General features: G+C 41.3%; 1 protein-coding gene across 3 annotated transcripts; it reads left to right on the forward strand.

Annotated features, from left to right (window-relative positions):
- The first annotated feature begins 1,197 nt into the window (after positions 1-1,197).
- Positions 1,198-24,890, forward strand: LOC311124870 (protein argonaute-2). Of its 3 annotated transcripts, none has more exons than XM_084158343.1 (20): positions 1,198-1,655; positions 3,146-3,193; positions 4,243-4,423; positions 4,549-4,669; positions 6,792-6,973; positions 7,323-7,459; positions 7,840-7,992; positions 8,232-8,319; positions 8,577-8,724; positions 9,397-9,516; positions 9,759-9,881; positions 10,601-10,734; positions 10,978-11,162; positions 12,804-12,963; positions 13,305-13,395; positions 13,982-14,176; positions 14,534-14,668; positions 14,787-14,888; positions 15,266-15,465; positions 15,670-24,890. In XM_084158343.1, exons 1-20 carry the CDS (start codon positions 1,631-1,633, stop codon positions 15,776-15,778), a joined length of 2,637 nt encoding a protein of 878 aa, XP_084014469.1. In that variant the 5' UTR covers positions 1,198-1,630; the 3' UTR covers positions 15,779-24,890. The 3 variants fall into 3 exon arrangements, with proteins under 3 accessions (XP_084014469.1, XP_084014470.1, XP_084014471.1); XM_084158344.1 differs by having other exon boundaries at positions 7,840-7,974; positions 10,598-10,734; XM_084158345.1 differs by having other exon boundaries at positions 7,840-7,974.
- Positions 24,891-24,971: the final 81 nt, after the last annotated feature.

Here is a 24,971-nt window from a genome sequence, read left to right on the forward strand (position 1 = left end):
CAGACTATTGGAGGCGCACAGTCCTACATAGAGCCATGACTACATGGAACTCTATTCCACATCATGTAACTGATGCAAGCAGGAGAATCAGATTTTAAAAAACAGATACAAATACACCTTATGGAACAGCGGGGACTGTGAAGCAACACAAACATAGGCACAGACACATGCATACACACACATGATAACATACGCTCTATACACACACGCACACATGGATTTTGTGTGGTAGATATGTGGTAGTGGAGTAGGGGCCTGAGGGTACACACTTAGTGTGCTGTGAAATCTGTTATGAATGTATTGTAATGTTTTTTTTAAATGTATAACTGCCTTAATTTTGCTGGACCCCAGGGAGAGTAGCTGCTGCCTTGGCAGCAGCTAATGGGGAACCATAATAAATACAAATACAAATACTGTACCTACTACCTCTACTGTATCTACCTACTGTATTTACTGTATCTACCTACTGTATCTACCTACTACCCCTACTGTATCTACCTACTTTCCCGTACTGTATCTACCTACTGTATCTACCTACTACCCCTACTGTATCTACCTACTTTCCCGTACTGTATCTACCTACTGTATCTACCTACTACCCCTACTGTACCTACCTACTGTATCTAGCTACTTTCCCGTACTGTATCTAGCTGCTTCCCCTACTGTATCTACCTACTGTATCTACCTACTGTATCTAGCTAACACCCCTACTGTACCTACCTACTGTACCTACCTACTGTACCTACCTACTTCCCCTACTGTACCTACTGTACCTACCTACTGTACCTACCTACTGTACCTACCTACTTCCCCTACTGTACCTACTGTATCTACCTACTTCCCCTACTGTATCTACTGTACCTACCTACTGTAACTACTGTACCTACTGTATCTACCGACTGTACCTACTGTTTTTCCTGTATCCTACCTGCCCTGCCTATCTGCGTGTACAGTACAGCCTACTAGCTACATCAATACAAAATCATCCATCCAATATCAATATTTAATGTTACTTAACTCAATGGCAGCCATTCGGTGACTGTGGATCTTCAAGGTAGTTTGCAGGTCTTTTGTATAATGCACGAGATTGGTTTATCCGTGATTCTCCTCCCCCCCCCCCCAAATACAACATACCCCGGAAATGACAGCTGTTTCTTCTTCCTGTGAATGACATTTGCCAGTGGCCAAATTGAGTAAACATAAATGTACATTTGGTTGGTAACTTTACAGCAAAGTTGTTGTTGCACAGTGTTAACATGGCCTGAATTAAATACATGTAATTCATTTTGGTTGATTCGTCTTCCCCTGGATTTCGCCAAGTTGTAAGATAAAGACGGCCAAGGAAAGAGCGCGTGGGGATAATAGCGGGCTGTGCGTGTGACATCACACAGATTCTTCACTGGCTCCTCTCGGCATAGCTCCCGTTTGTATTTAGGGGGATGGGGCCATGCCGAGGATGATAAAGCGCTCATGGTGTTGTAATTTACTCCTTGGCTAAATCCTTCCACTTCCTAACGGAGCCTTCCACATTGTTTTATGTAGTACCCATTCACGTATGTATTTTGGCGACGTTTGACCGGAGAAAAGTGGAGTAGCCATACGACCACGGTGCAAGCTGAAAAACTACAAAATGTATTCCAGTGGAGCTGCTGGAGGTAAGTTGTGCATTGCTAGTTAGCAAGACGGCTAACTAAAAATGGGCTGATTTTTATTTCGTTGGGGCATCTTCAATCATTTGCATGATTTTTTGTTTTCATTCTGTAACAAATTGTTCGCCAACCTCAATTTCAGAATAACATTTCGTTTCCAACTAGCTAGCTACCTAGATAATGTTAGCAAGCCTTGCCACCGTTCCCGGCCTGTTGTTACTGTAGCTGTTAACTATGCCTGTTGACCTGGCTAACGATAGCTGGAAGTCGATTAACTTGTTTAAAGCAAATGTTTGCTAATTTGTCCAAATGAATCTTACTTTAGGATTGGACTTGAACAACAAGTTATAGAAGAAAGAATTCGATCATCAAATAGTTGGCTATTAGGTAGCCATCTTGCTAGCTAACGTTAGCCAGCTCAGATGAACAAATTGTTAGCTAGCCAGTTAGTCACCTTCCCTTAGCCAACTGCGGCTTGTTAGCCTTTTCAAATGTTAGCTATCTAGCTGGTTTGCATGCTGACTAGCTAACACAATTTAGCTAGCTTAATGACTTGGTTTGTATGCTAGTTAACTAACACTATTTAGCTACTTTTTTAGCCATTGTTTGTTTTGTAACTTGCTATGTTAACCCTAGTTATATTTTTCAGAGGCTGTTTGAAAAAGTTATTCTCTATGCTCTTGGCTAACTAGTTACCATTATGGGGACCAGTCAATTTGCTATGAATTAAGCAAGCGTCGATAATTTAGTAATGCATCCTTTGCTAAATTAACGTTAGTGAGTTGACATTGATAATGTGCACCGATTGTTTGTGAGCAAATTGCCGTAAAATTAAGGCCAAACAAATAAAATATAATCCTCTCCTAACGTGCTGTTTTAGTTTGTGCAGGTGATAACATGGCCTGGTATTTAGGTTTGGAAAATCATGCATTGTGACTAGTAGTTAACCTAACTTACTAAAGTTAGCTAGCTAATAGATTATACTAGTAGTAGCATAGAATTGTTCATCCCTCCTAGGTTTTTCAAGGTGCAGCAAATTTGGGTGAAATTAAGATTAGCTAGAAAATAAGGTTGCACCACTGATATTCTTGTTGACTAACTATTTTTCTGTTGATTATTTCCTACCCTCCACCTATCGAGAATGATAATGCCAAGTTTCAGAAAGATGAGTGGTTTAGGAGTGGTCAGACTGCCCGGTTGCTGATTTGCTGGTGTGTGCTTGTTGATAAGGGAGCAGAAACATCGCCCCAGCAGGTGTAGCTACATGACCCTGTTCTAAGGCTGATAAGAGGGGAAGGCATTTGGAAATAGCTAGCTAGCTATACAGGAATAAACTATGGGGAATACAAATGGACATGAAGAATGACGTGACAAGGTTTCCTTTGGGCATTTTCAACAGAAGGAGTAATATCTAAGAATATTACAAAACATTTTGTGATCCATTCAGCCTTCATTGTGAAACACGTCAATTGACCACCAATTTTCTTCTTCTCTAGCTGCTGAGATGCTTGAACCACCTCACTCCTCTGGGTCAATTGGCTCTGGTAAGCTTCTTTCACACCAGTCTTGGGCTAAGTCTAGCACTATGTTTGTACCGCCAGCCTACTATACCCTGTAGTAGACATGTTTGTTTTCTCCTGTCCCCCGGACTGCTGTAATTTAAATGTCTTGATTATGGCATGCAAATACGGCAAGTGTAATTGTAGGAGTCACTTGGATGAAAAAGTGTTTACCAGCAAGAAAGAACAGCAGACTGCACAGAAGCGCTAGGCATGTCTTTTCCAAAGAGACTGGTTTGCATCTCTCAATATGTCCTGAATATCAGACCCCTGAAATATTTTATTCTACTGAATATTACAGCAGTTATTCTCAGACATTCTGATTTTAAATAGAGAGAAGTCCTATAATTTGTTAAAGTTCACACTCTTCATAGAGGCTTAGCTAGCTGAGAGAACAAATGACCACCGGGGGAAAAAAGTCAGCTCAAGGGAAGACTGCATTTTTCTGTTAAACTTTCCTGGTAGTTTTCCCTGCCACATTAACAATGTCTTAATCATGCGTTAAGACTCACAAGGACATTCCACTTGTCCTCTTCAGAGTGACATTGGACATGACAGCTTTGTACTGTATAGCTAGCTAGCTAGTGTGCATTGTTAAAGTCAAAAGGGAGTTATGTGGATTCAAAGAGCTGGAGAACAGAGATAAGACGTCAAAGGGAGTATGTTCAGACAGGTCCCTCCGTGACCTCAAGGACCCAGACTGAAGACGCCCGTTCGCTGAATGAACACAGTCAAACTCGGACAGGGCTCACCAACCAAATAGTTCAAGCATGGCAGCAAAATGTATTGAGCATCCATACAACTATTCACATTCTAGAAAATAATATTCCACTTTCAAGTGTGAAAGAGTAATCTTGTGAGTTACCCCATTATAGCCTGGTCCCAGGTCTGTTTGTGTTGTCTTTCCAACTCATGAACATATGAGTTGGTAAAACTTATCAAAGTTCTGGGACCAGGCTAAATAATCTGTTCTGTATGTACAGTTATTAACTTGTTTCTTTGTTTGCTTCCTACCCCTGACCCCTCTGATCCAGATCCCCCGTCTCCCCCAGTGCCAGAGTATGTGTTCAAACCCCCGTCACGGCCAGACTTTGGCACCATGGGCAGGACAATCAAACTGCAGGCAAACTTCTTTGAGATGGAGATCCCCAAACTGGAGGTCTACCACTATGACATCGACATCAAGCCAGAGAAATGCCCCAGAAGGGTCAACCGGTATGGAACTGTTTTATTTGGTGTATGGGCTTACCCTGAGCCAAATAACTAGTAGGCCATTATCTAATTAATTACATTTTGTACTGTTGATAATGTCTAACACGCTCCATTTGTGTTCTTCTCAGTGAAATTGTGGAGCACATGGTACAGCACTTTAAAACGCAGATCTTTGGTGATCGAAAGCCAGTGTATGATGGGAGGAAGAATCTTTACACAGCCATGCCCTTACCCATAGGGAGGGAAAAGGTAAGTCTCCCCGTCTGACCAGAGGTGTCTGTTATGTGAAGGCCCCTATGTTATTGGACAGCTGTGATTGCATGCAATGTGATAGTGTATACACTTGGTGGTCATTTTATTAGGTACACCAATCTAGGACTGGGTCGGACCCCCCTTTGCCTCCAGAACAGCCTGAATTCTTCAGGGCATGGAAACGTTGCTCAAATGGTATCAAGGGACCTAACGTGTGCCAGGAAAACATTCCCAACACCATTACACCACCACAACCAGCCTGTACCATTGACACCAGGCAGGATGGGGCCAGGGACTCATGCTGCTTACGCCAAATCCTGACTCTGCCATCAGCTTGACGCAACAGGAACCGAGATTCATCGGATCATGCAATGTTTTCCACTCCTCAATTATTCAGTGTTGGTGATCGCGTGCCAACTGAAGCCTCTTCTTGTTTTTAGCTGAGAGGAGTGGAACCCGGTGTGGCCGTCTGCTGCAATAGCCCATCCGTGACAAGGACCGACGAGTTGTGCGCTCCGAGATGCCGCTCTGCACACCACTGTTGTACGGCGCCGTTATTTGTCTGTTTGTGGCCGGCCTGTTAGCTTGCACGATTCTTGCCTTTCTTCTTCGACCTCTCATCAGCTAGCTGTTTGCGCCCACAGGACTGCCGCTGACTGGATTATTATTTTTTTGTCACACCATTCTCGGTAAACCCCAGACACTGTCGTGCGTGAAAAGCCCTGGAGGCCGACCAGCTTCTGAGATACTGGAACCGGCGTGCCTGGTACCAACGATCATACTACGCTCAGTCGCTTAGGTCACTCGTTTTTTCTCATTCTAACGTTCAATCGAACAGTAACTGAAAACCTTGATGCATGTAGCAAGCCACGGCCACGCGATTCACTGTCTGTAGAAGCTAACCATTTTCGTAAACTGGGTGGTCTACCTAAATAAACTGGCCACTGAGTGTAAATTACAGCCATGATATTGGTTTTCATCTTGTGTATAGACTACTTATCACACATGTCTTGGGGTATACAGTGCTGTGAAAAAGTATTTGCCCCCTTTCTGATTTTCTCTGCTTTAGCATATTTTTGATACTGAACGTTATCAGATCTTCAACCAAAACCTAATATTAGATAAAGGGAACCTGTGTGAACAAATAACACAACAATTACGTACTTATTTCATAAACAAAGTTATGCAACACCCAATGCCCCTGTGTTGAAAAAGTAATTGCCCCCTTAAACTCTAACTGGTTGTGCCACCTTTTAGCTACAATAACTGCAACCAAATGCTTCCTGTAGTTGTTGATCTGTCTCTCACATCGCTGTGGAGGAATTTTGGCCCACTCTTGCATGCAGAACTGCTTTAACTCAGCGACATTTGTGGGTTTTCAAGCATGAACTGCTCGTTTCAAGCCCTGCCACAACATCTCAATTGGTATTAGGTCTGGACTTTGACAAGACCATTCCAAAACATCAAATTTGTTGCTTTTTAACCATTTTCATGTGGACTTGATTGTGTGTTTTGGATGATTGTCTTGCTGTATGACCCAGCTGTGGATGGCCTGACATTCTCCTGTAGAATCTTCTGATACAGAGCAGAATTCATGGTTCCATCTATTAAAAAGCTATACTTTTGACTCATCTGTCCATAGAACATACTTCCAAGAGTCTTGATGATCATCCAGGTGCATTTGGCAAATTTTGAGTAAACCTGTTGGACGACATGGGTCCCATTTATGCCTGTCGAAAACCAAACACTGCATTCCATAGTATGTACCTCATACCAACGGTCAAGCGTGGTGGTAGTGGGATGCTTTGCTGCCTCAGGACCTGTTGGGTGTTGCATTACTTTGTTTATGAATTAAATGAAATAAGTATGTAATTGTTGTTGTTTGTTAACTCAGTTTCCCTTTATCTAATATTAGGTTTTGGTTGAAGATCTGATAACGTTCAGTATCAAAAATATGCAAAAATAGAGAATCAGAAAGGGGGCAAATACTTTTTCGCTGAACTGTATATTCAACAAACTTGCCTGTTGAAATGAAAAACCCTTTAATCAAGCTTTTTGATGCTTCAAGGTAGTCATGCCGATTTTGTAAACAGGCCAAAACACCTGTGTCCACAAACAGGTGGAGCTGGAGGTGACCATCCCAGGCGAGGGGAAGGACCGGAACTTCAAAGTGGCCATAAAGTGGGTGTCCTGCGTCAGCCTGCAAGCTCTTCAAGAAGCCCTGTCTGGCCGGCTGCCAAACATCCCCTTTGAGACCATCCAGGCCCTGGATGTAGTCATGAGACATTTGCCCTCTATGAGGTCAGTCTTGTCCCCTTTAAAACGATCAGTATATTTTCGCTATGTAGTGTTGGTATTTAATGGTGCTATTTAGAGTTACAGCACATTCATAGTTGTCAAACAATCGTTCTCGTGCAAATGGGCTCAATCGAACCAGTAAATGGGTCCACCCATTTCCCAAGACACTTCTTAAATCTTTCCCTCAAACATGGTCACAAATCGCTGTTTTCTTTGTACACACCAAAGCCTTACAATCCCCATTCACTTCTAGTACGTTTGTCCCTGTGGGTTATGCAAATTGTCTATTGTAAGCCAATTTCTGTTGAGAGAAGGGTATGAATCACATTTTCCTCCTACCCTCTTCCAACAGGTACACCCCCGTCGGACGTTCTTTCTTCACCCCTTCAGAGGGCTGCTCTAACCCCCTGGGTGGGGGCAGAGAGGTCTGGTTTGGGTTCCACCAATCGGTCAGGCCTTCCCTGTGGAAGATGATGCTAAACATTGACGGTATGTTTCACGCCGCAAATTACTGCGTCCCAAATGGCACCCTATTCCCTATATAGTAGGGAATGTGCCATTTGTGACACAATCAATGTGTCAGACTACAGTATGTCTCTGTGTAGGGTGTATGAATGGAAGGAGGATAGTACTGGGAATGTCATTCCATGGTAGGTTTCAGTCAGTAAATAGGTGGCATTGATTAAGCTCTCACTAAAGTGCTGATTGGGTGGGGCTTGTACTTTTGTGGTAATGCCATTGGTCCAGAAAGTGTAAACCCAACCCACTATGCTCAAACGAATGCAACCTACCATAATCGTAAGTTACAGTATGTATCTGGAAGCCGGAGGATAGGTCTGTGAATCTGTGCTTGTGTTTTGTTGTTCCAGTGTCGGCCACCGCGTTCTACAAGGCTCAGCCTGTGATTGAGTTCATGTGTGAGGTTTTGGATTTCAAAAGCATTGAAGAACAACAGAAGCCCTTAACCGACTCCCAGAGAGTAAAGTTTACCAAGGAAATCAAAGGTAATCATTCATTACCAGGTAATCAATAGTTGCGTTGGGTTGGTTGTTTTGTCTGTCTGAGTGGAAATACTTGAAAATACTTATATCCAACAATTCTGTACTATAACAAATATAAATGTTGCTATGATACGTGTATATATTTTTGTGTATTGACTTAAAATCTTAATTTGACATCAGAGTAGAATGTGATGAAATAGGAAAACGTGATTGTCTACAGAGTGTGAATCTGACCACTGTCTTGCCGTTGTGATTCTCAGGTCTGAAGGTTGAGATCACTCACTGTGGTCAGATGAAAAGGAAGTACAGAGTGTGTAACGTGACCAGAAGACCAGCCAGCCACCAGACGTAAGAAGTAACACCCTAAAATATTCACAACAGCCTCAATTCCTTTAGTTTTCTGTGATATAAACACGACTGGTTTACATAGGGATGTAATAGAAACTAACCTATATTAACATATGCTTAACACATCATTTCATGCACAGATTAGGAGCAGATCCCAATCAGGTAAAACAGAAATCCCCACATGGGATCTTGGATTTCTTTGGAAATCCATTGTAACTTTCTTTCTTTATTTTGCTCGCTCATCTGTTTGACCTCAGGTTTCCACTGCAGCAGGAGAATGGCCAGACCATAGAATGCACGGTAGCGCAGTACTTCAAAGACAAATACAAACTCATACTGCGCTACCCCCACCTCCCCTGTCTACAGGTCGGACAGGAGCAGAAACACACCTACCTCCCCCTCGAGGTCAGTCTGCAGTTTCCCCTCACAACCTCTCAGATGGTTTACTACTGGGTTCAAATGGTTACAAATAATGAGGACCCGGGCGGTATTACAGAAACTCCAGTTCACCATTACATCGTCAGAGGATGCACAAGAGTATGTTTTAGTAATTTAGCAGACGCTCTTTACAGTAGTGAGTGCATACATTTTTGTACTGGTCCCCCGTGAGAATCGAACCCACAACCCTGGCGTTGCAAGCGCCATGCTCTACCAACTGAGCTACACGGGACATCCTTGCGTCCGCCACACCCCCTTTGAATCCGCTGTTTTCTCGAAGGAGAAAAGCATGCACACATTTTTAAAACTATACGATACTCATCCTTTTATCTTGAAAATGCATTGCGCAACTAGCTACGTTTAGTTTTTAATCACTTTACACATTTATTTTGGGATTCCACCCCATAAACGCAATTTGCCTGATGACGCGCGAGTGGAGGAGTCTTATTTCATACAAGCGCATTTGTTTCCACATTTCCTCTCCTCTATTACCTTTGACCTTTTTCAAAAGGAAGAGAGGACTGAGGATTTAGCAAAACCAATTAAGAATCTCCATATGAGAGACTATTCTCCGGATGATGCCTTCGTGATGTGTCCCTGAGGGTGGTAATAAAGCTGTGTTGTAATGCATGTGTCTAGGTCTGTAACATAGTGGCTGGCCAGCGGTGCATCAAGAAGCTGACCGACAATCAGACGTCCACTATGATCCGTGCCACAGCCCGATCGGCACCCGACCGTCAGGAAGAGATCAGCAAACTGGTAAAGAGACTTAACTGACTTGGGAGTGTAAACTCAAGCACAGTGTCTTGAAAGCTGCTTTTATGAACTTTAAAATGATATATTTGGATGTACAACAACAACAACTCTGAACTACTGTTATTGAACTATTGATGGCCTGACCATATGTGAATGTTTTCGTTCAGTCAGTCTTTCCAACGTCCTAGAGTGTGTATATATAAACCCTCCGAATTATTTCCACTGAACCTTTGCTCTCTTTTCAGATGAGAAGTGCCAACTTTAACAATGATCCTTACGTTCGTGAGTTTGGGGTGATGGTGAGGGATGAGATGACCGAGGTGAACGGTCGAGTCCTCCAGGCCCCATCTATCCTCTACGGAGGGCGGGTAGGTTTCTGCCATTTAAGCTGGGTTGATTGGGGTGAACGGCAGAGTCCTCCAGGCCCCATCTATCCTCTAACGGTTATCAGCAATAGCCAATGAGAGCTGGCCAGAGAAGAAGCCAGTGAGATGATAACGTTGTTTCGCCTCACCCAGAATGCGTAGACTCTCGCACAGGAGCCATGACTACTACTAGTATGCGTCTGTACTTGCCTTTAACCAAAGCCAAAGTGTCAAATAGTTACAGGTCTGAAGTGCACAAGCAATGTTATTCAATTCAAAATGTTGACTAGACATTTCAGCTCTGTATGGCAAGCGTGAATGTCTGACAACGTTTGAGGCTGCTTTGAGCCACAGCACGTTGTAGCTATGTTAAATCTAATCACATTGGGGAGACAGCGTGGTATCAACAATCCTCACGACCAAGTGAAGAGTCTTGTAGTGTGTGACCTCAGTCTGTGCCACAACGTTTAGTGTGCATACCACTATGTTGGCAACACAAACAGAACCTACAGGAAAGCCAGTCATTCAATGTGAGGCTCAGCGATGTTAGGATTTTGAAAGTATGTAGTGTACACCCGGGTTAAGGTATCATTGTCATGTTTTGTTTTATTGCATAATTCTTGCTGGAACCATGTAGACATAGAAAAATATTTAAAAAATATCCCATTCCCAGACAACTATTTGTCTCTGACCCTTATCTCTTCTCCCTTTTACTCAAGCAGAATAAAGCAATAGCAACTCCCATCCAGGGAGTGTGGGACATGAGGAACAAGCAGTTCCACACTGGCATTGAGATCAAGGTGTGGGCCATCGCCTGCTTTGCCCCACAGAGACAGTGCACTGAACTCCTCCTCAAGTAAGAACTACAGCTGCAAGGAGCCCTTAGAAGTAGCCTCATGACCATCGGGGGGGGTCTATTAAACATTCCGTTTTTTTAAATGGAAGTTATAGTTTCAGATGTGAAAGTATTGAAAAATACTTTTTCTTCTGTGTTGGCCCTCTTATGATTTCCATCGACACCATCTTTTTGGAATCCAATAAAGAGTTTTAAGACACTTGTATTGTGTTTTTGTACCTTTTTAACCTGTTTTTCTCTCAGGGCGTTCACAGACCAGCTGCGTAAGATCTCTCGCGACGCGGGGATGCCCATCCAGGGCCAACCCTGTTTCTGTAAGTACGCCCAGGGTGCGGACAGCGTGGAGCCCATGTTCAAACACCTCAAGTACACCTACCAGGGCTTGCAGCTGGTGGTGGTCATCCTGCCTGGGAAGACGCCTGTCTATGGTGAGGAAACTGGAAGCTATACTGAACAAAAATATAAACGAAACATGCAACAATTTAAGTTACAGTTCATATGAGGAAATCAGTCAATTGAAGTAAATTGATTAGGCCCTAATCTATGGATTTCACATGACTAGGAATACAGATATGCATCTGTTGTTCAGTCTATTCTTGTTCTGAGAAATGAAGGCTATTTCTTGCAAGAAATTGCCAAGAAACTGAAGATCTCATACAACGCTGTGTACTACGCCCTTCACAGAACACCAGTCTCAACGTCAACAGTGAAGAGGTGACTCCGGGATGCTGACCTTCTAGGCAGAGTTGCAAAGAAAAAGCCATATCTCAGACTGGCCAATAAAAAGAAAAGATTAAATCTGAGAGATGGCTTTTTCTCTGCAACTCTGCCTAGAAGGTCAGCATCCCGGAGTCGCCTCTTCACTGTTGACGTTGAGACTGGTTATTTGCGGGTACTATTTAATGAAGCTGCCAGTTGAGGACCTGTGAGGCGTCTTTCTCAAACTAGACACTAATGTATTTGTCCTCTTGCTCAGTTGTGCACCGGGGCCTCCCACTCCTCTTTCTATTCTGGTTAGAGCCAGTTTGCGCTGTTCTGTGAAGGGAGTAGTACACAGCGTTGTATGAGATCTTCCGTTTCTTGTCAATTTCTCGCATGGAATAAATAGCCTTCATTTCTCAGAACAAGAATAGACTGATGAGTTTCAGAAGAAAGTTATTTGTTTCTGGCCATTTTGAGCCTGTAATCGAACCCACAATTGCTGATGCTCCAGATACTCAACTAGTCTCAAGAAGGACAGTTTTATTGCTTCTTTAATCAGCACAACAGTTTTCAGCTGTGCTAACATAATTGCAAAGGGGTTTTGTAATGATCAATTAGCCTTTTTAAAATGATAAACTTGTATTAGCAAACACAACATGCCATTGGAACACAGAACTGATGGTTGCTGATAATGGGCCTCTGTATACCTATGTAGTCCCGTGTAGCTCAGTTGGTAGAGCATGGCATTTGCAACGCCAGGGTTGTGGGTTCGATTCCCACGGGGAGGCAGTATGAAAATGTATGCACTCACTAAAAAACTGTAAGTTGCTCAGGATAAGCGCGTCTGCTAAATGACTAAAATGTAAACAATTTAAATATTCCATTAAAAATCAGCCGTTTCCAGCTACAATAGCCATTTACAACATTAACAATGTCTACACTGTATTTCTGATCAATTTTATGTTATTTTAATGGACAATAAAATTGCTTTTCTTTCGAAAACAAGAATTTCTAAGTGACTCCAAACTTTTGAACGGTAGTGTATGTTCCTAAGTGAATGACTGTCACTGTTTATAAATCCTATTGGTTCAGTTAGTGCTGTGCTCTATATGCGGTTTTTGATTATTTAGTGGATTATATTTTCAACCGTATGAAATCAAATTTCATATGTAAACGTTCTACCTTACAATCACACACATTTTTACATTTTAGTCGTTTAGCAGACACTCTTATCCAGAGTGACTTACAATTAGTGCATTCATCACACTAATTCCGAATTCATTGCAGCACACACAAAGCTAGCTGTATATCGCTCCTGTTGTGCTGACATAGCTTGTCTCCCTCATCCCTGCCTCTCTGTGGTGTAGCTGAGGTGAAGCGTGTTGGTGACACGGTGCTGGGGATGGCCACCCAGTGTGTCCAGGTGAAGAATGTTCAGAAGACCACTCCCCAGACCCTCTCTAACCTCTGCCTGAAGATCAATGTCAAGCTGGGCGGGGTCAACAACATCCTCCTCCCACAGGGCAGGTCAGTGCAGAACCTCTCTCATTAACATGGCTATGAATACTTGCTGGTTTACTGTTAAAGTCTAGCAGTATTGGACTCCGCATTCGGTTAAAATGTATAAACCATGTGTTTACCCATGACATCTGTGAGACTGACATTCTTCCATAATATCTTGAAACAAGCCACGCAAGCTATCAATCTACTCATTCACCTATATATCCACCAGCTCTAAGTGAAAAGTCAAGTCAATCTCCTCCAGCCAGCCATCCATCCATGCATGTATATGTCCATTCTTCTGTTCACGCGTCTTCTCCTCTGTGATGATGGCTCTGGTTAACCTTGTGGGTGTCTGTTCTTCCCAGGCCCCTGGTGTTCCAGCAGCCGGTCATCTTCCTGGGTGCTGACGTCACTCACCCTCCTGCTGGAGACGGGAAGAAACCCTCCATAGCTGCAGTAAGTCAGACAGACCAGCCTCTCCACAGGGCCTTGTGTCAACTACCAGGGACTGTAGGGGTGCATCTCAATAGTCTACAGTAGTTTATTTTACTATACCCACAGGACCATGTTTCTGCTAGGGAGTAGGGGGTGCAGTAGTCTACAGTAGTTTATTTTACTATACCCACAGGACCATGTTTCTGCTAGGGAGTAGGGGGTGCAGTAGTCTACAGTAGTTTATTTTACTATACCCACAGGACCATGTTTCTGCTAGGGAGTAGGGGTGCAGTAGTCTACAGAGGTATCCTTTACTATGTCCAACATCATCATCTGAAATGGAGAGAACTGAGGGAATCAATAGCCTACCACTCCGCCTTGCTCACTAACCGGCTTCCACCTGACTTTCAAAACAGCAAAAAATAGAAATGATCCTAAGTGTGCTCTGTGCTTCCTCAGGGATGTTGTTCTTCCTGATGAATCAGGAATCCCTACATGACTCCATCCTCCATTCACATATACTTTAAGCTGACCTATCCCCCTAGCCAAAATCCCCACGTGTATGTTTGTATATTGTCCTGATCACATCCCTGTTCCTCTTTTCTAGGTGGTGGGGAGCATGGATGCCCACCCCAGCCGCTACTGTGCCACGGTGCGGGTGCAGCAGCATCGCCAGGACATCATCCAGGACCTGGCCACCATGGTCAGAGAGCTGCTCATCCAGTTCTACAAGTCCACCCGCTTCAAGCCCACCCGGATCATCTACTACCGCGACGGCATATCTGAGGGCCAGTTCAACCAGGTTAGACTTGAGGTAGACTTGAGGAAATAGGATTTCAATTCAATTGCATGATCTTTAATTGTACTGTACTGGTCGTGAGTAAAGGATTTTCTGTTATTTGTTTTTCTATTGGTTACCGTTCCAATTAAATTCTGAATGCCTAGTCTTTGTTTTTACTGCAATCAAATGTTTTCTTTTTTTTACTTTAACTTTCTTTTTGTTTATCCCAGATGTGCTTCTGTTTCTATTGGTAACCGTTCCAATTCTGAATTGCCCAATCAATTTTGTATTTTTTTTGCCGGTTTTATAAATGTATATATTGTGACGTGTGGGAGTTATTGTTTTTAAACTATAACTGTCGTTTTGGGGTTTATCCAGGTGCTCCAACATGAGTTACTTGCAATCCGTGAGGCCTGCATCAAACTGGAGAAAGACTACCAGCCCGGTATCACCTTCGTGGTGGTGCAGAAGAGACACCACACTCGACTGTTCTGCATGGACAGAAACGAGAGGGTTCGTAGTCTCTCCAATTCATACTGACCACTATTATTACTGGAAATCAAACGTGTATATTAAATGCCGACATTGTGATATTGTATGATTTATGTGATTCCTAATGTGTTTTGTTCAGGTTGGTAAGAGTGGTAACATCCCTGCCGGCACCACAGTGGACACCAAAATCACTCACCCATCGGAGTTTGACTTCTACCTGTGTAGCCACGCTGGCATTCAGGTAGGGGCCAGCCAGCGTCCCGGGCTGCATCCCAAATGCCTCCCTATTGCCTATATAGTATAATCCCAAATGCCTCCCTATTGCCTATATAGTATAATCCCAAATGCCTCCCTATTGCCTATATAGTATACTACTTTGGTACAATTTCCGGCACAACCCAGGACACTATAGAGCTAGCTAGTGGAGAAGGGACTATTCTGGAAGGGAACCCACCTCCAGCTTTACTAATACTATGTGCTTCTGAGATGTTGTAGTTTCACTGCTATAAACGTTTTTATAATTGGGATGTTTAACATTTATAGACTCTGGTTGTAGTAGAGCTAAATGACATGCATTCCCACTAAACATGAGTTAATAATTGTAATACCTTTCCCCAGGGGACCAGCCGACCATCCCACTACCATGTGCTGTGGGACGACAACCATTTCACCTCGGACGAGCTGCAGGTGCTCACCTACCAGCTGTGCCACACCTACGTGCGCTGCACCCGCTCCGTCTCCATCCCAGCACCAGCCTACTACGCACACCTGGTGGCATTCCGTGCCCGCTACCACCTGGTGGACAAGGAGCACGACAGGTAAGGGAGACGTCACCATGCCTGATGTAGACCATGGCCCTGTTCTGATACCCTATTAAAGTAACTCTTATTTCCATCATATCACTGTACCATTCAAACTGTGGTGTGTTAGTGATTACCAGAATGTGATGAAGGAAGAATGATATATTCTTAAAGAATTCGGACCGAATAATTCACTAACTCTTTCCCTTGTGATCATTCCAGTGCGGAGGGCAGTCACACGTCGGGACAGAGCAACGGGCGCGACCAGCAGGCCTTGGCCAAGGCAGTTCAGATCCACCAGGACACACTGCGCACCATGTACTTCGCCTGAAGCACCAGGCCTGGGCACCGGGGGCGGGCATGGGTGAGACAGACCCAACAGGGAAGAAGCCTTCTCTCCTCCCACCTAACCCCTTTACTGTGTGGGCGTTAAGTGGGTTTGTGCCATCTCGTCTCTCCCCGCCAGTAAGGGGGAATGATACAAGTGTCATACCAAACAAATTAGGTAGGGTTTCTTTTCCAAAATGTCCACAATTGTTTTCAAACACACACATGCAAAACCGCTTTCTTCCCCCCCCTTCCTGGCCTAACCCTGGTCATTATTAGGCAGTAGTATGTAAAATGATTCCTCAGAAATGGATTGTGGTGGTATTTGTACATTGGGGGGGGATAACCTGTTTACAGAGTTTGAGCAAAGGAAAGAAAAATCGGTATTACTTTTTTTACACTGACAGTTGGAAATACTTCTATCAAACTAGGGGGCAGTATCATCACACTTTGGGGTTGTTTAGAATCTACACACAAGATCACACTATACCGTTTTTTTTTAAGGGGTCCCCAGGGTTGAAGGGAGGTGGGGATATCGAAGACGAGAAGGGTCCGATAGAAGGTTTATAATCATTGTTACTCTTCAACTTTATTTATCAGCCAATCAAAGCAAAGTGCACTGACCAGACGGATACTTTAACCAGGACACAAGTACTTAACGTGTTGTCTTTTCCTTTGTATGTACTATGAATTTAACAGGCTCGGATACAGTACCAGCCTCAGAGTATTTGTCCTCCATCAACACTGGTGACCAACACACGTTTTTATGCTGCATCTGATGACTGCTAAGCAAGTGGTTTTTGCATTAGATTTTCATTAGACTTTGAAACTGTTAACACTTATTTTTTATCAAGACTTATACAAATTAATAATATGAAATCGTAACGACAGTCATTTTTGCTGTCTTGCCTTTTACTTGGACTGGGTTGTTTTGTAAATCTATGGCCAGTGTGGCCAGAGAATAGATTTACTAATAGAATGGGACTGGTTCCCAACAGACACCTTTGTTGTGTTCTCTGAGCCACATTACATGTGAAGACATCTACATTAGGGAGGGGTCAAGTCTCTTGAAATGGAATCCGTCATCTTGTTTTAGTATCCCCCTTATTTCCATGTGATTCCTTTTTTTTTTTTTTTTTTTTTGCGCATAGATGACTCACACATTCGATTTAGGCATTTGGATATGTTAACCCTATCTGTAGTTTTTCTTTATGGTTTTATGGCAGCGAAATGGTTTTCTCCCTGCTGGGGGCCAGTTGTAATGCTGGCATCTTGTAGTACAGTCGTTGGTGTATGAATCGGTACAGTAGAGTGAAGCCTGTGATGGAAGTGTCAGACACTTCAGCATAGGGACTGGACTGGAGAATGGCCTGGGGTTCTATTGGGGGAGAAAGGATTCCATAGACCGATAGCTATTTTATCTTGGTTATTGCTCTGTAAAAAAGGGAGTAATTATGCGTATTCTACTAGTCAAGCAAAGGTTTGGTTTTTATGCAAATGGTTTTTAATTGTGGGCTTTGTATCATAGCCTCGTGGGATATAGGGTATATTTTGAATACGCTTTTAGGAGAGATTGTTAAAATGAAAATAGAAGGAAAGCATTTTACGATTGTCCCGTATGTAGTTGAATGAAATTAAGCCAAATAGTTTATTTATGCAGAACTTACATGCAGAAATTGTAATGCCTTCCAAAACTGTCCTTGAAATTCTACAAACAAAAAGTTCTACAAACAAAAAGTATTTTTAAAATGTCCTTTTCTGTTCTCCTCCTTAGTAATTACATTTTAGCTGGTTTTTTCATATAGCCTAGATTGGCTGGCTTTTATCTCGCTCTTTTCTAACTATGCATTGTTTTTAACCAAGAGATTTTAGCAGTGATGTTTCTCAAATATGAATTTAGGTCATTTGTAGAGTAGTAGTTTTTTGTTGTTGTTGCTTGCTGCGTTTTAATAGGGTTTTTTAGTGCTTCTTCCCTAGACCTTTGTAATGGTATGGGGGATTGTATTGTCCTCATTTGTATTGTATATTTGATAGCACAAAAAAAATCGGTATATACTTTGTAGAACACACATCACTCTTCTTAGCCAAACAAGATTACACATTTTGTACAAAATTCATGTCCTAAAGAAACTGAAGCACAAGAGACCATCTTAATTACAGGTGCTCAACTTTTTCCCCTTTCACTAATGTCACCTTAAATCCCAAGATGCTCTTCACTTGCCATAAGTATGTAGATAGACGCTCTTTTTTTTCTCTCTCCCTTACTGACATTAATTTCTCATTACCTTCAAAGTCATCCGAAATCCGACTGACTGTTTGTGGGGCATTCTTAGAAATCAAATACTTGATATTTACTGTCATGTCTATTATTGTTATTATTCGGTGCTGGTCTCGCGATGTGTACATTTGGATGCACTTTTGATAGTGAACATGAATTCCATTGATTGGTCGAGCCAAGCAGGAAACTCGGACATACATAATGTGCAGTTGTGTTGAAATGGCTGTGTGTTCTACCTCTTGTTACCTGTTCAAGTGTTATGGTAACGTCACACTGCTGGTCATTTCTTCATAATTACACAGGATATTATATCTGATAGGCATCGTTTGAATCGTACATTGTCACGTGTTTAAACGTTTGTCATGTATGACAGTCAGTGAACCTGCGTTCTGTAATCATAGTTTCATAGTGCTTGTGCGTGATCCTAAAGCTTGTTAAAAATGTGTTTCCAAAAAAAAGTGGTTTGAGAGCCAATGGTTCTTTAGCATTGAGCTGTAAGACCAAATTGTTGGAAAATGATTTGTTGATCATAACAAGCATTTGTCTTTTTTTTTCTACACGCCAATGGAACAGCATTCATTTTTAGCACCTTGTTTTAATCACAACTTCATTGCATATCCTTGGAGATAGATGGTGTTGCCTAACGGACTGCTTTGTAAGCAACATGTTTGTAAAGCCAAGGCTAATAAAAATTGTAGCTGCTCACCCACAATTTGATGATTAGTATTGTTCATTGATATCTGTCTTTTTAAACTATTAGCTTAATACTTTTGAATATGCAACATGTACTGTTCTGCTCCCATAGATGTACATGGAAAGGCATCTCCCATGTTGCTTTAATTGTGTTCATTGAATGCAGCGTTTCAATGAAATATTGACGTTTTTGGAATGTATCATCTTAGCTCCCCTCATTGTTATGTTTTATTCATGTTTGCTACAGTCAACCCAACAGGTGGCAGATTTTTTTGTTTGTTGATACAATTCAAGTAGACTTGATAACATGAGTTGATGTTATTGCCGTGGAAACTATGATCAAGCATGACGTGTCGTAGGGTGCACTGGTCAATACAGAATGTTTGCTTGTCCATTGAAATGTGAACATTCTCCTTTTCAATATGGATAATGCTCAACGTTTCATACTACCATTTTTCATCCGTTTTTCCCTACCTGAAGTCTGCCTCACCCTTTGTTCATCCTAAACTTGGGAGATGTGGTCTTGTTACTGCTTATTCCTGTTTTAAATGACCTATTTATACTCAGCACCTTGGATTATACCAGACCTGTACAGCAGTGCTTTTCCTGAAAATATCCTAAACATTTGATAACAATGATCTTTTTGCACTAAAATAAAACCCCTTTTGGAGCTGTAGTTGAGTGTAGTGTATTGTCTGAGAAAGAATGAGAGATCAGATCAGCTGGTTATATGATTCTTACATTGTTTAATACCAGGCTAGTTTGTCTGGTGAGACCACACCAAGTCATTGCATTGACAACTGGTCCCAGATTACACACGTGCACTAAGTCAGACATTCAGATGGTTACACCTAGGCCTATTTGTCGAGAGGGATTCTCCCAGCCAGCATACAGTGGGTGATTCACTGAAAATAATGCCTTTAACGTCTTCGTCAGATAAATAACTGCCACTGGGTTGTGATTTAAATCTCTTCCCAGAAGAGGGTGCTATTCATGGATTATTCTATTCATTTTGAGCTTTTGTATTTGAAAAAGCTTAAATGTTATGAGAAACAGCTTATGCAAAACAATAGGTGAAACGGACATTTATCTTACCATGTATTAGGATACTGGGTGGAAGTCGTAGTTGGAACATTCTGAATGTATAACGTACTGGTTGTGTAAATGTGTAGCTATAGTCTGATGCCAAAGTGGTGTGTGTGTGGGGGGGGGAAATGTGTCAAGCAAGTTGGTTGTTAGATGTGTATTACCTGCGTTGTTGTGGTCGCCAGAATTAGAGCAGTCATAGAGAAGTCACGGGTATCAACGAATGTGGCATTTCCGTATGTAGGAGTTGACTGCACACCTTTTTGATCAGAGAGAACCTAGCTATATAACTATTTACAGTCTTTGTCAGCCAAATCAGGAATGTACGCAAGCGAGATATACAATTGCCATAGGGGACTCCTCAGTAAATGGGTATGTTAATGAGTGTATGTGTGGTGTTGGACCAGGAAGTACAAGAGTGGCTAGATTGAGATGGTGAACAATGGCAAGCCCAAGTAAATAATTATGCAAAATGACATTTCAATCATGCACAGACCATCTCCAGTTAGTAGTTATTGCATGAAATCCAGTCTTACAATGGCCTGAGCCCACGGTGCATATGGATCTCCCCCTAGTGGTTTTCTGAGAAAAAGACACAATGAATAACAAGTATGTTGATGGGTGTGTTTTCTTGTATTAAAAGGCATATCACGTCAATAGATCATTAGAACTGAACAGTAACCATACGTTCTAGTCCTTGCAGAAAAAGGTGCTCTTCATATAAAGCTGAGACTACGAGCCCTATCAGATGGTCTTTGTATAATCAATGTTGATATCAATATTTTTGATTAAATCAATGTCAAGCAGTTGAGCATTTGCCACCTGATTTGTACCGTCAGTCTGAGTATTTGTGGAAAACAAATATCGATAACTACAGGTTGAATAATAATAATAATAATAATAATAATAATAATAGTCTCCGCCTTATACATAAAATGACAATAGATCCAATATTTAATCTTTATCATGCTTATTTGAGTCGTGGGAGTGTGTTTGCAGGACATTTTCAAAGGTATTTCAGATGGTTTAGCTTCTCCATTGCTTAGCTTTACCACGTAGTAGTTTTCGCTTAAATGATTGTCTAGCTTTGATTTAGGCAGAACATTGTCTAGATGGGCTGAGAGTAGTAGTAGTATGAGGGTAGGATAGGCTGGCTTTACTCTTATCCAGCTACAGTAATGGCTCTTGTATTACAGAGGAAAGTGAAAGCCAACCATGTAAATGACATAGCGGGTGCATATCTCTGGTCGAACTATTTTACTGTGGGCAAACAAAACCTTTAGAAAATATAAAATCGGACGTGTATACAGAAAGGCTGCTCTCCTTTGCCAATCTTCCCTTGAAGGTCTACAGTTGAAATAACATCCCTGTTTAGTAGAGAAGAACTTATTTTCTCAACTCCAATGTAACAATGAATGTACTTAAGGCCAGCGTATTTGTAATATTAAGTTATGTATCCACCTGTAATATATGCTTGTATACATTAAACGTTTTTTTAATGCATGCTCATTAGCTTCAGTCCACAAACCTTAAACTGATTGGCTCCTGAAAGTCGTCTTTGTTTTCCTGATCCTTAGCATAGGCACATATTGTCAAATAATTCATTCCCCTTCAGTCATCACATTGAATAGACATCTGAGTAAGAAACTGTCTATGGTCTCATACATCTTATCGCTGTTCATCAGAAAGCAAACGTTTTCGTTTAATTTCATTTAATAATTATGATTTCTTAGTTAGCTTTCATATATATCACGGGAACATTTAGACTACTATAAAATGAAAACCTTTTGGCCACAAAGTGTCACACTGGTGGAAAGATCGGTCCCGTTTAAAAACGTTTTCTTTGTTTGTGTGAGGTGTTGTGCGATTTTGGCGTATGCTTGTCTTGGTTCTGATATTCCACTACAGTACACACTAGATAGTAATTTTCAAACTAATGCTGTCTCAGGCAACTAATCCAACATTTCATTTATTTTTGACACCTTTCTTGGAATGTCTGCCAATGTTAGTTCTTAAGACACTTACAACCTCTAACATGACGTGATGCTTCATGTGCAACTGTTTGCTGTCTCAGTGTCATGGCTTCAGCATGCCCTGCTATGATGAGCGTCCCATATCTCAGTCCTCGCTCCCCCTTGAGTAGACAGCACGATTGTTTGAGTATTCTTTGGTTGAGCTGATTCCAAGCACTATCCCAGGATCGTCGTCATGCAAAGTATGACCCACAGTGATGCGATCCTAATTTAAAAACCTTCATAGAGCTTCACCAAACTAATGCCATATACGTGCATTTAACATGCAGGACTGACATGGGTGTTTTGTATCCTTCAGAAAGTATTGAGGGCTTCAGAATGACTTGGCTTTTTATATACCAACTTACCAAACTACCTCAGAACGGTCTCGGGTGCTAGCGTTGTATATCCCTAATTTATGACGAAGACAAAGATCAATTGTAGTGACCAAACAACACAAACCAATACTGTGTATGATATAGACATTATTTTACTTTTTAAAAATTAATTACAGATTAACTTTACATACTAAAATAAAGTTCAAAGGACCACATTTTGTAATTGCAGTTCAAGTCTCAATGTTCTTATATATGCATGCGAGTCCTCCCTTTTTATAATTTTCTTTTTTTTTATGTAGTGATAAAAAAAAAAGACCAATGAACGCTTAGCTAGCAGAAACTGAGTTGGGAGTCGTTCGCGTGGTCATGACTGGATGATATATTGATGTGCCAATCGAATGGCTATTTAGATGGACAAATTATCACTATTCATGCTAAACGTTTTTGGTAGTATTAAATAGAAATAGTGGGCTGCAGATGGAGAGAGAGAGGCTTGTCAGTGGGATGACATATGCAGAGCAATAACTACTGAAGTCCAAGCTAGGGTTGTGATTTGCTTGACTAGGTGTATTAGGAGCCTAGTCAAGGTGTATGGCGCGTCACCTAGTCAGCTACATGAACCCTGGCTTGTGGTCTAGAGTCGACTACAGCAGGCCTCCGACTAGATGGCATCTTTCATTCAGCCTTTAAGAGATGACGAGGATGTCTGATCATTGGAATATACTTGTAGCTTAGCAAACCTACACTAGCAAACATAAATGGTCCACAGTTAAAGCTAACTAAGGGTCTGACACAAACTGCATCTTTAAGTGATTTTATCCAGTACCACAATAAAACCGGCAAGGCTTTTACCAATTTTAATCTGTTCTTACACCCAGAAAAAGGAAAATCACTATCAAACTATTAATTATCCACATTTGTAATGTTTTTGATAAGGATAATACATTTATTTGTGCATGCTACATTTTACGAATTGAATACATTTGAACTATACTTTCCTCAATGTTGTACATTGTGACATGATATACTGATGTAGCCTACTGGTATATTTCAGTCACTTAAGATAATCTGATAGCCCAATGGAAAGGTACAAAAAAGGTATGGAAATTCAATTCCAATTATGGTGTTGTGCCTTTTTAGAGATTTATTTTCCATCTATCCTATTTGAGTTGCTCACCCATATTTGATTAACAGCACCACATAAAATAATTTCTACATTATCATGCGACCTTGAGTGAAGACACTGCATAGAACGATCAGTATTTGTGTTTTGCACTTTCAAAGCAGTTAAAAAAATAATTTAAAAAAAAGCCCGCTTGAGGCTGGGCAGACAGAAAAATTAATAAAACACAAGGTATTTTATGCTATCAATAGGAGTTATAAGGAATAATATGACTGAAGAGCTTTTCTAAAAAGGTAAAGATATATATATATATATATATTCATGAAGTACCTCATAAGCCTGATAAATGCTGCATTGACTTTTCTCATTTTTATTTTGTCTTCATATTGTCCAATAAAATGTAAATATCCCCTCTCTGGGAGGTTTGAATGTCACAAGGCTGTGCATATGCCATGCAAAACCTGTTCACTGTCATAAAAATGTAATGGTCTTTTCTGAACCTGAGGCCAAAAGAAATGGTTGTGTGATTGTCATGTATGCAATTTTAACAATAAATTTGATCATCAGAATAATTCTAAATTGTAGCCACATACTTTCCATGTTTTGCTTGTTAGGATGCTGTGAGTGTCCATAGAACCCCCCAAAAAATTGGGTTCAGTCACTGAGGAATTCATGTCATTTTCCATCAACAAAACAATGGCGACTCCATACTGTTCAACGTGACCGTTGACCCCGGTATTGCCGTGAAAGGGCTGTAACTGCAACTGTTTGTCATCCTGATCTTTCTCTCGCACACCTTTTGTCTTAAGATAGCCTTAGAACTTCAAATGGGGTACATCCTCCTTGTATATTTGGCCTTAAAAGTACATAATTATGCACTAGAATCCACAACTTGCGAAAAAGCTTGATTCCCATACATAGACACCTTAAGAAACCATGTCATGCATGCGTCATTGCCATATATCTACCTCCAATGAATGTAAGTGTCCTGGAGATGCAGTCACCTGATTAATTTTATTTGATCCGTTATTACATCATTTTTTATGACTCATCCTCAAATTATAATCAATTAACGTTTTTCAAAAGCCCTACATTTCCTCATGTCTTGACTTTTCACAGTAAACACAATTTCCAGGACACTACAATTTCTGTTTTAACCCTTCAAGGATTTTTTTGTTTCTTTAAATGTAAGCCATTGAGGAGAGAAGTGACCAAATTCTCTCTTTGCAAAGGCAGCCCTGCACAGTCCTGTGAACTCAAACCTCCCTCGCCTGTCATTTTGATGTTCAGTCTTGAGTTTCTCTCTTTTACCACATGCCAAAACTGAATTTTCTTTCATTCCTATCATGGAGTCTTTTTGGTGCTGGTTTATTTGTTCGGATCCACTGCTAATCTCCTTGTTCTAGTTGTTGTCGTAAAGTGTCATTGGGTTTTGATTTCTATTACTTTGGTTGTTAACAATTATGATTACATACACAAGATATGCTGTAAAACCCTGATAGGAAATAATGTGAATATGTTTCACTTAATATAGTTCACTCTGGCTTGGCTGTAAATTGCATTAATTAATAAAAATGTAAAGTTTCTTCAAACGTTTGTCTCTTCTTTTACTATGCATATTAAGATTTGGTTAAAATGTGAATAGTTTAATCTAGTCCCTTGATGTA

Source organism: Coregonus lavaretus (genome assembly GCF_964263955.1).
Source record: "Coregonus lavaretus genome assembly, chromosome: 3".
Taxonomy (NCBI): Eukaryota; Metazoa; Chordata; class Actinopteri; order Salmoniformes; family Salmonidae; genus Coregonus; species Coregonus lavaretus.

Excerpts from the sequence above, each read along its gene's own strand:
- LOC311124870 (XM_084158343.1), top strand. The coding sequence starts at position 1,631 with ATGTATTCCAGTGGAGCTGCTGGAG. Across the intron at positions 7,993-8,231 it reads AGGTAATCATTCATTACCAG|GTCTGAAGGTTGAGATCACT; the intron begins GTAATCAATAGT and ends TGTGATTCTCAG. Across the intron at positions 9,882-10,600 it reads CTATCCTCTACGGAGGGCGG|AATAAAGCAATAGCAACTCC; the intron begins GTAGGTTTCTGC and ends TTACTCAAGCAG.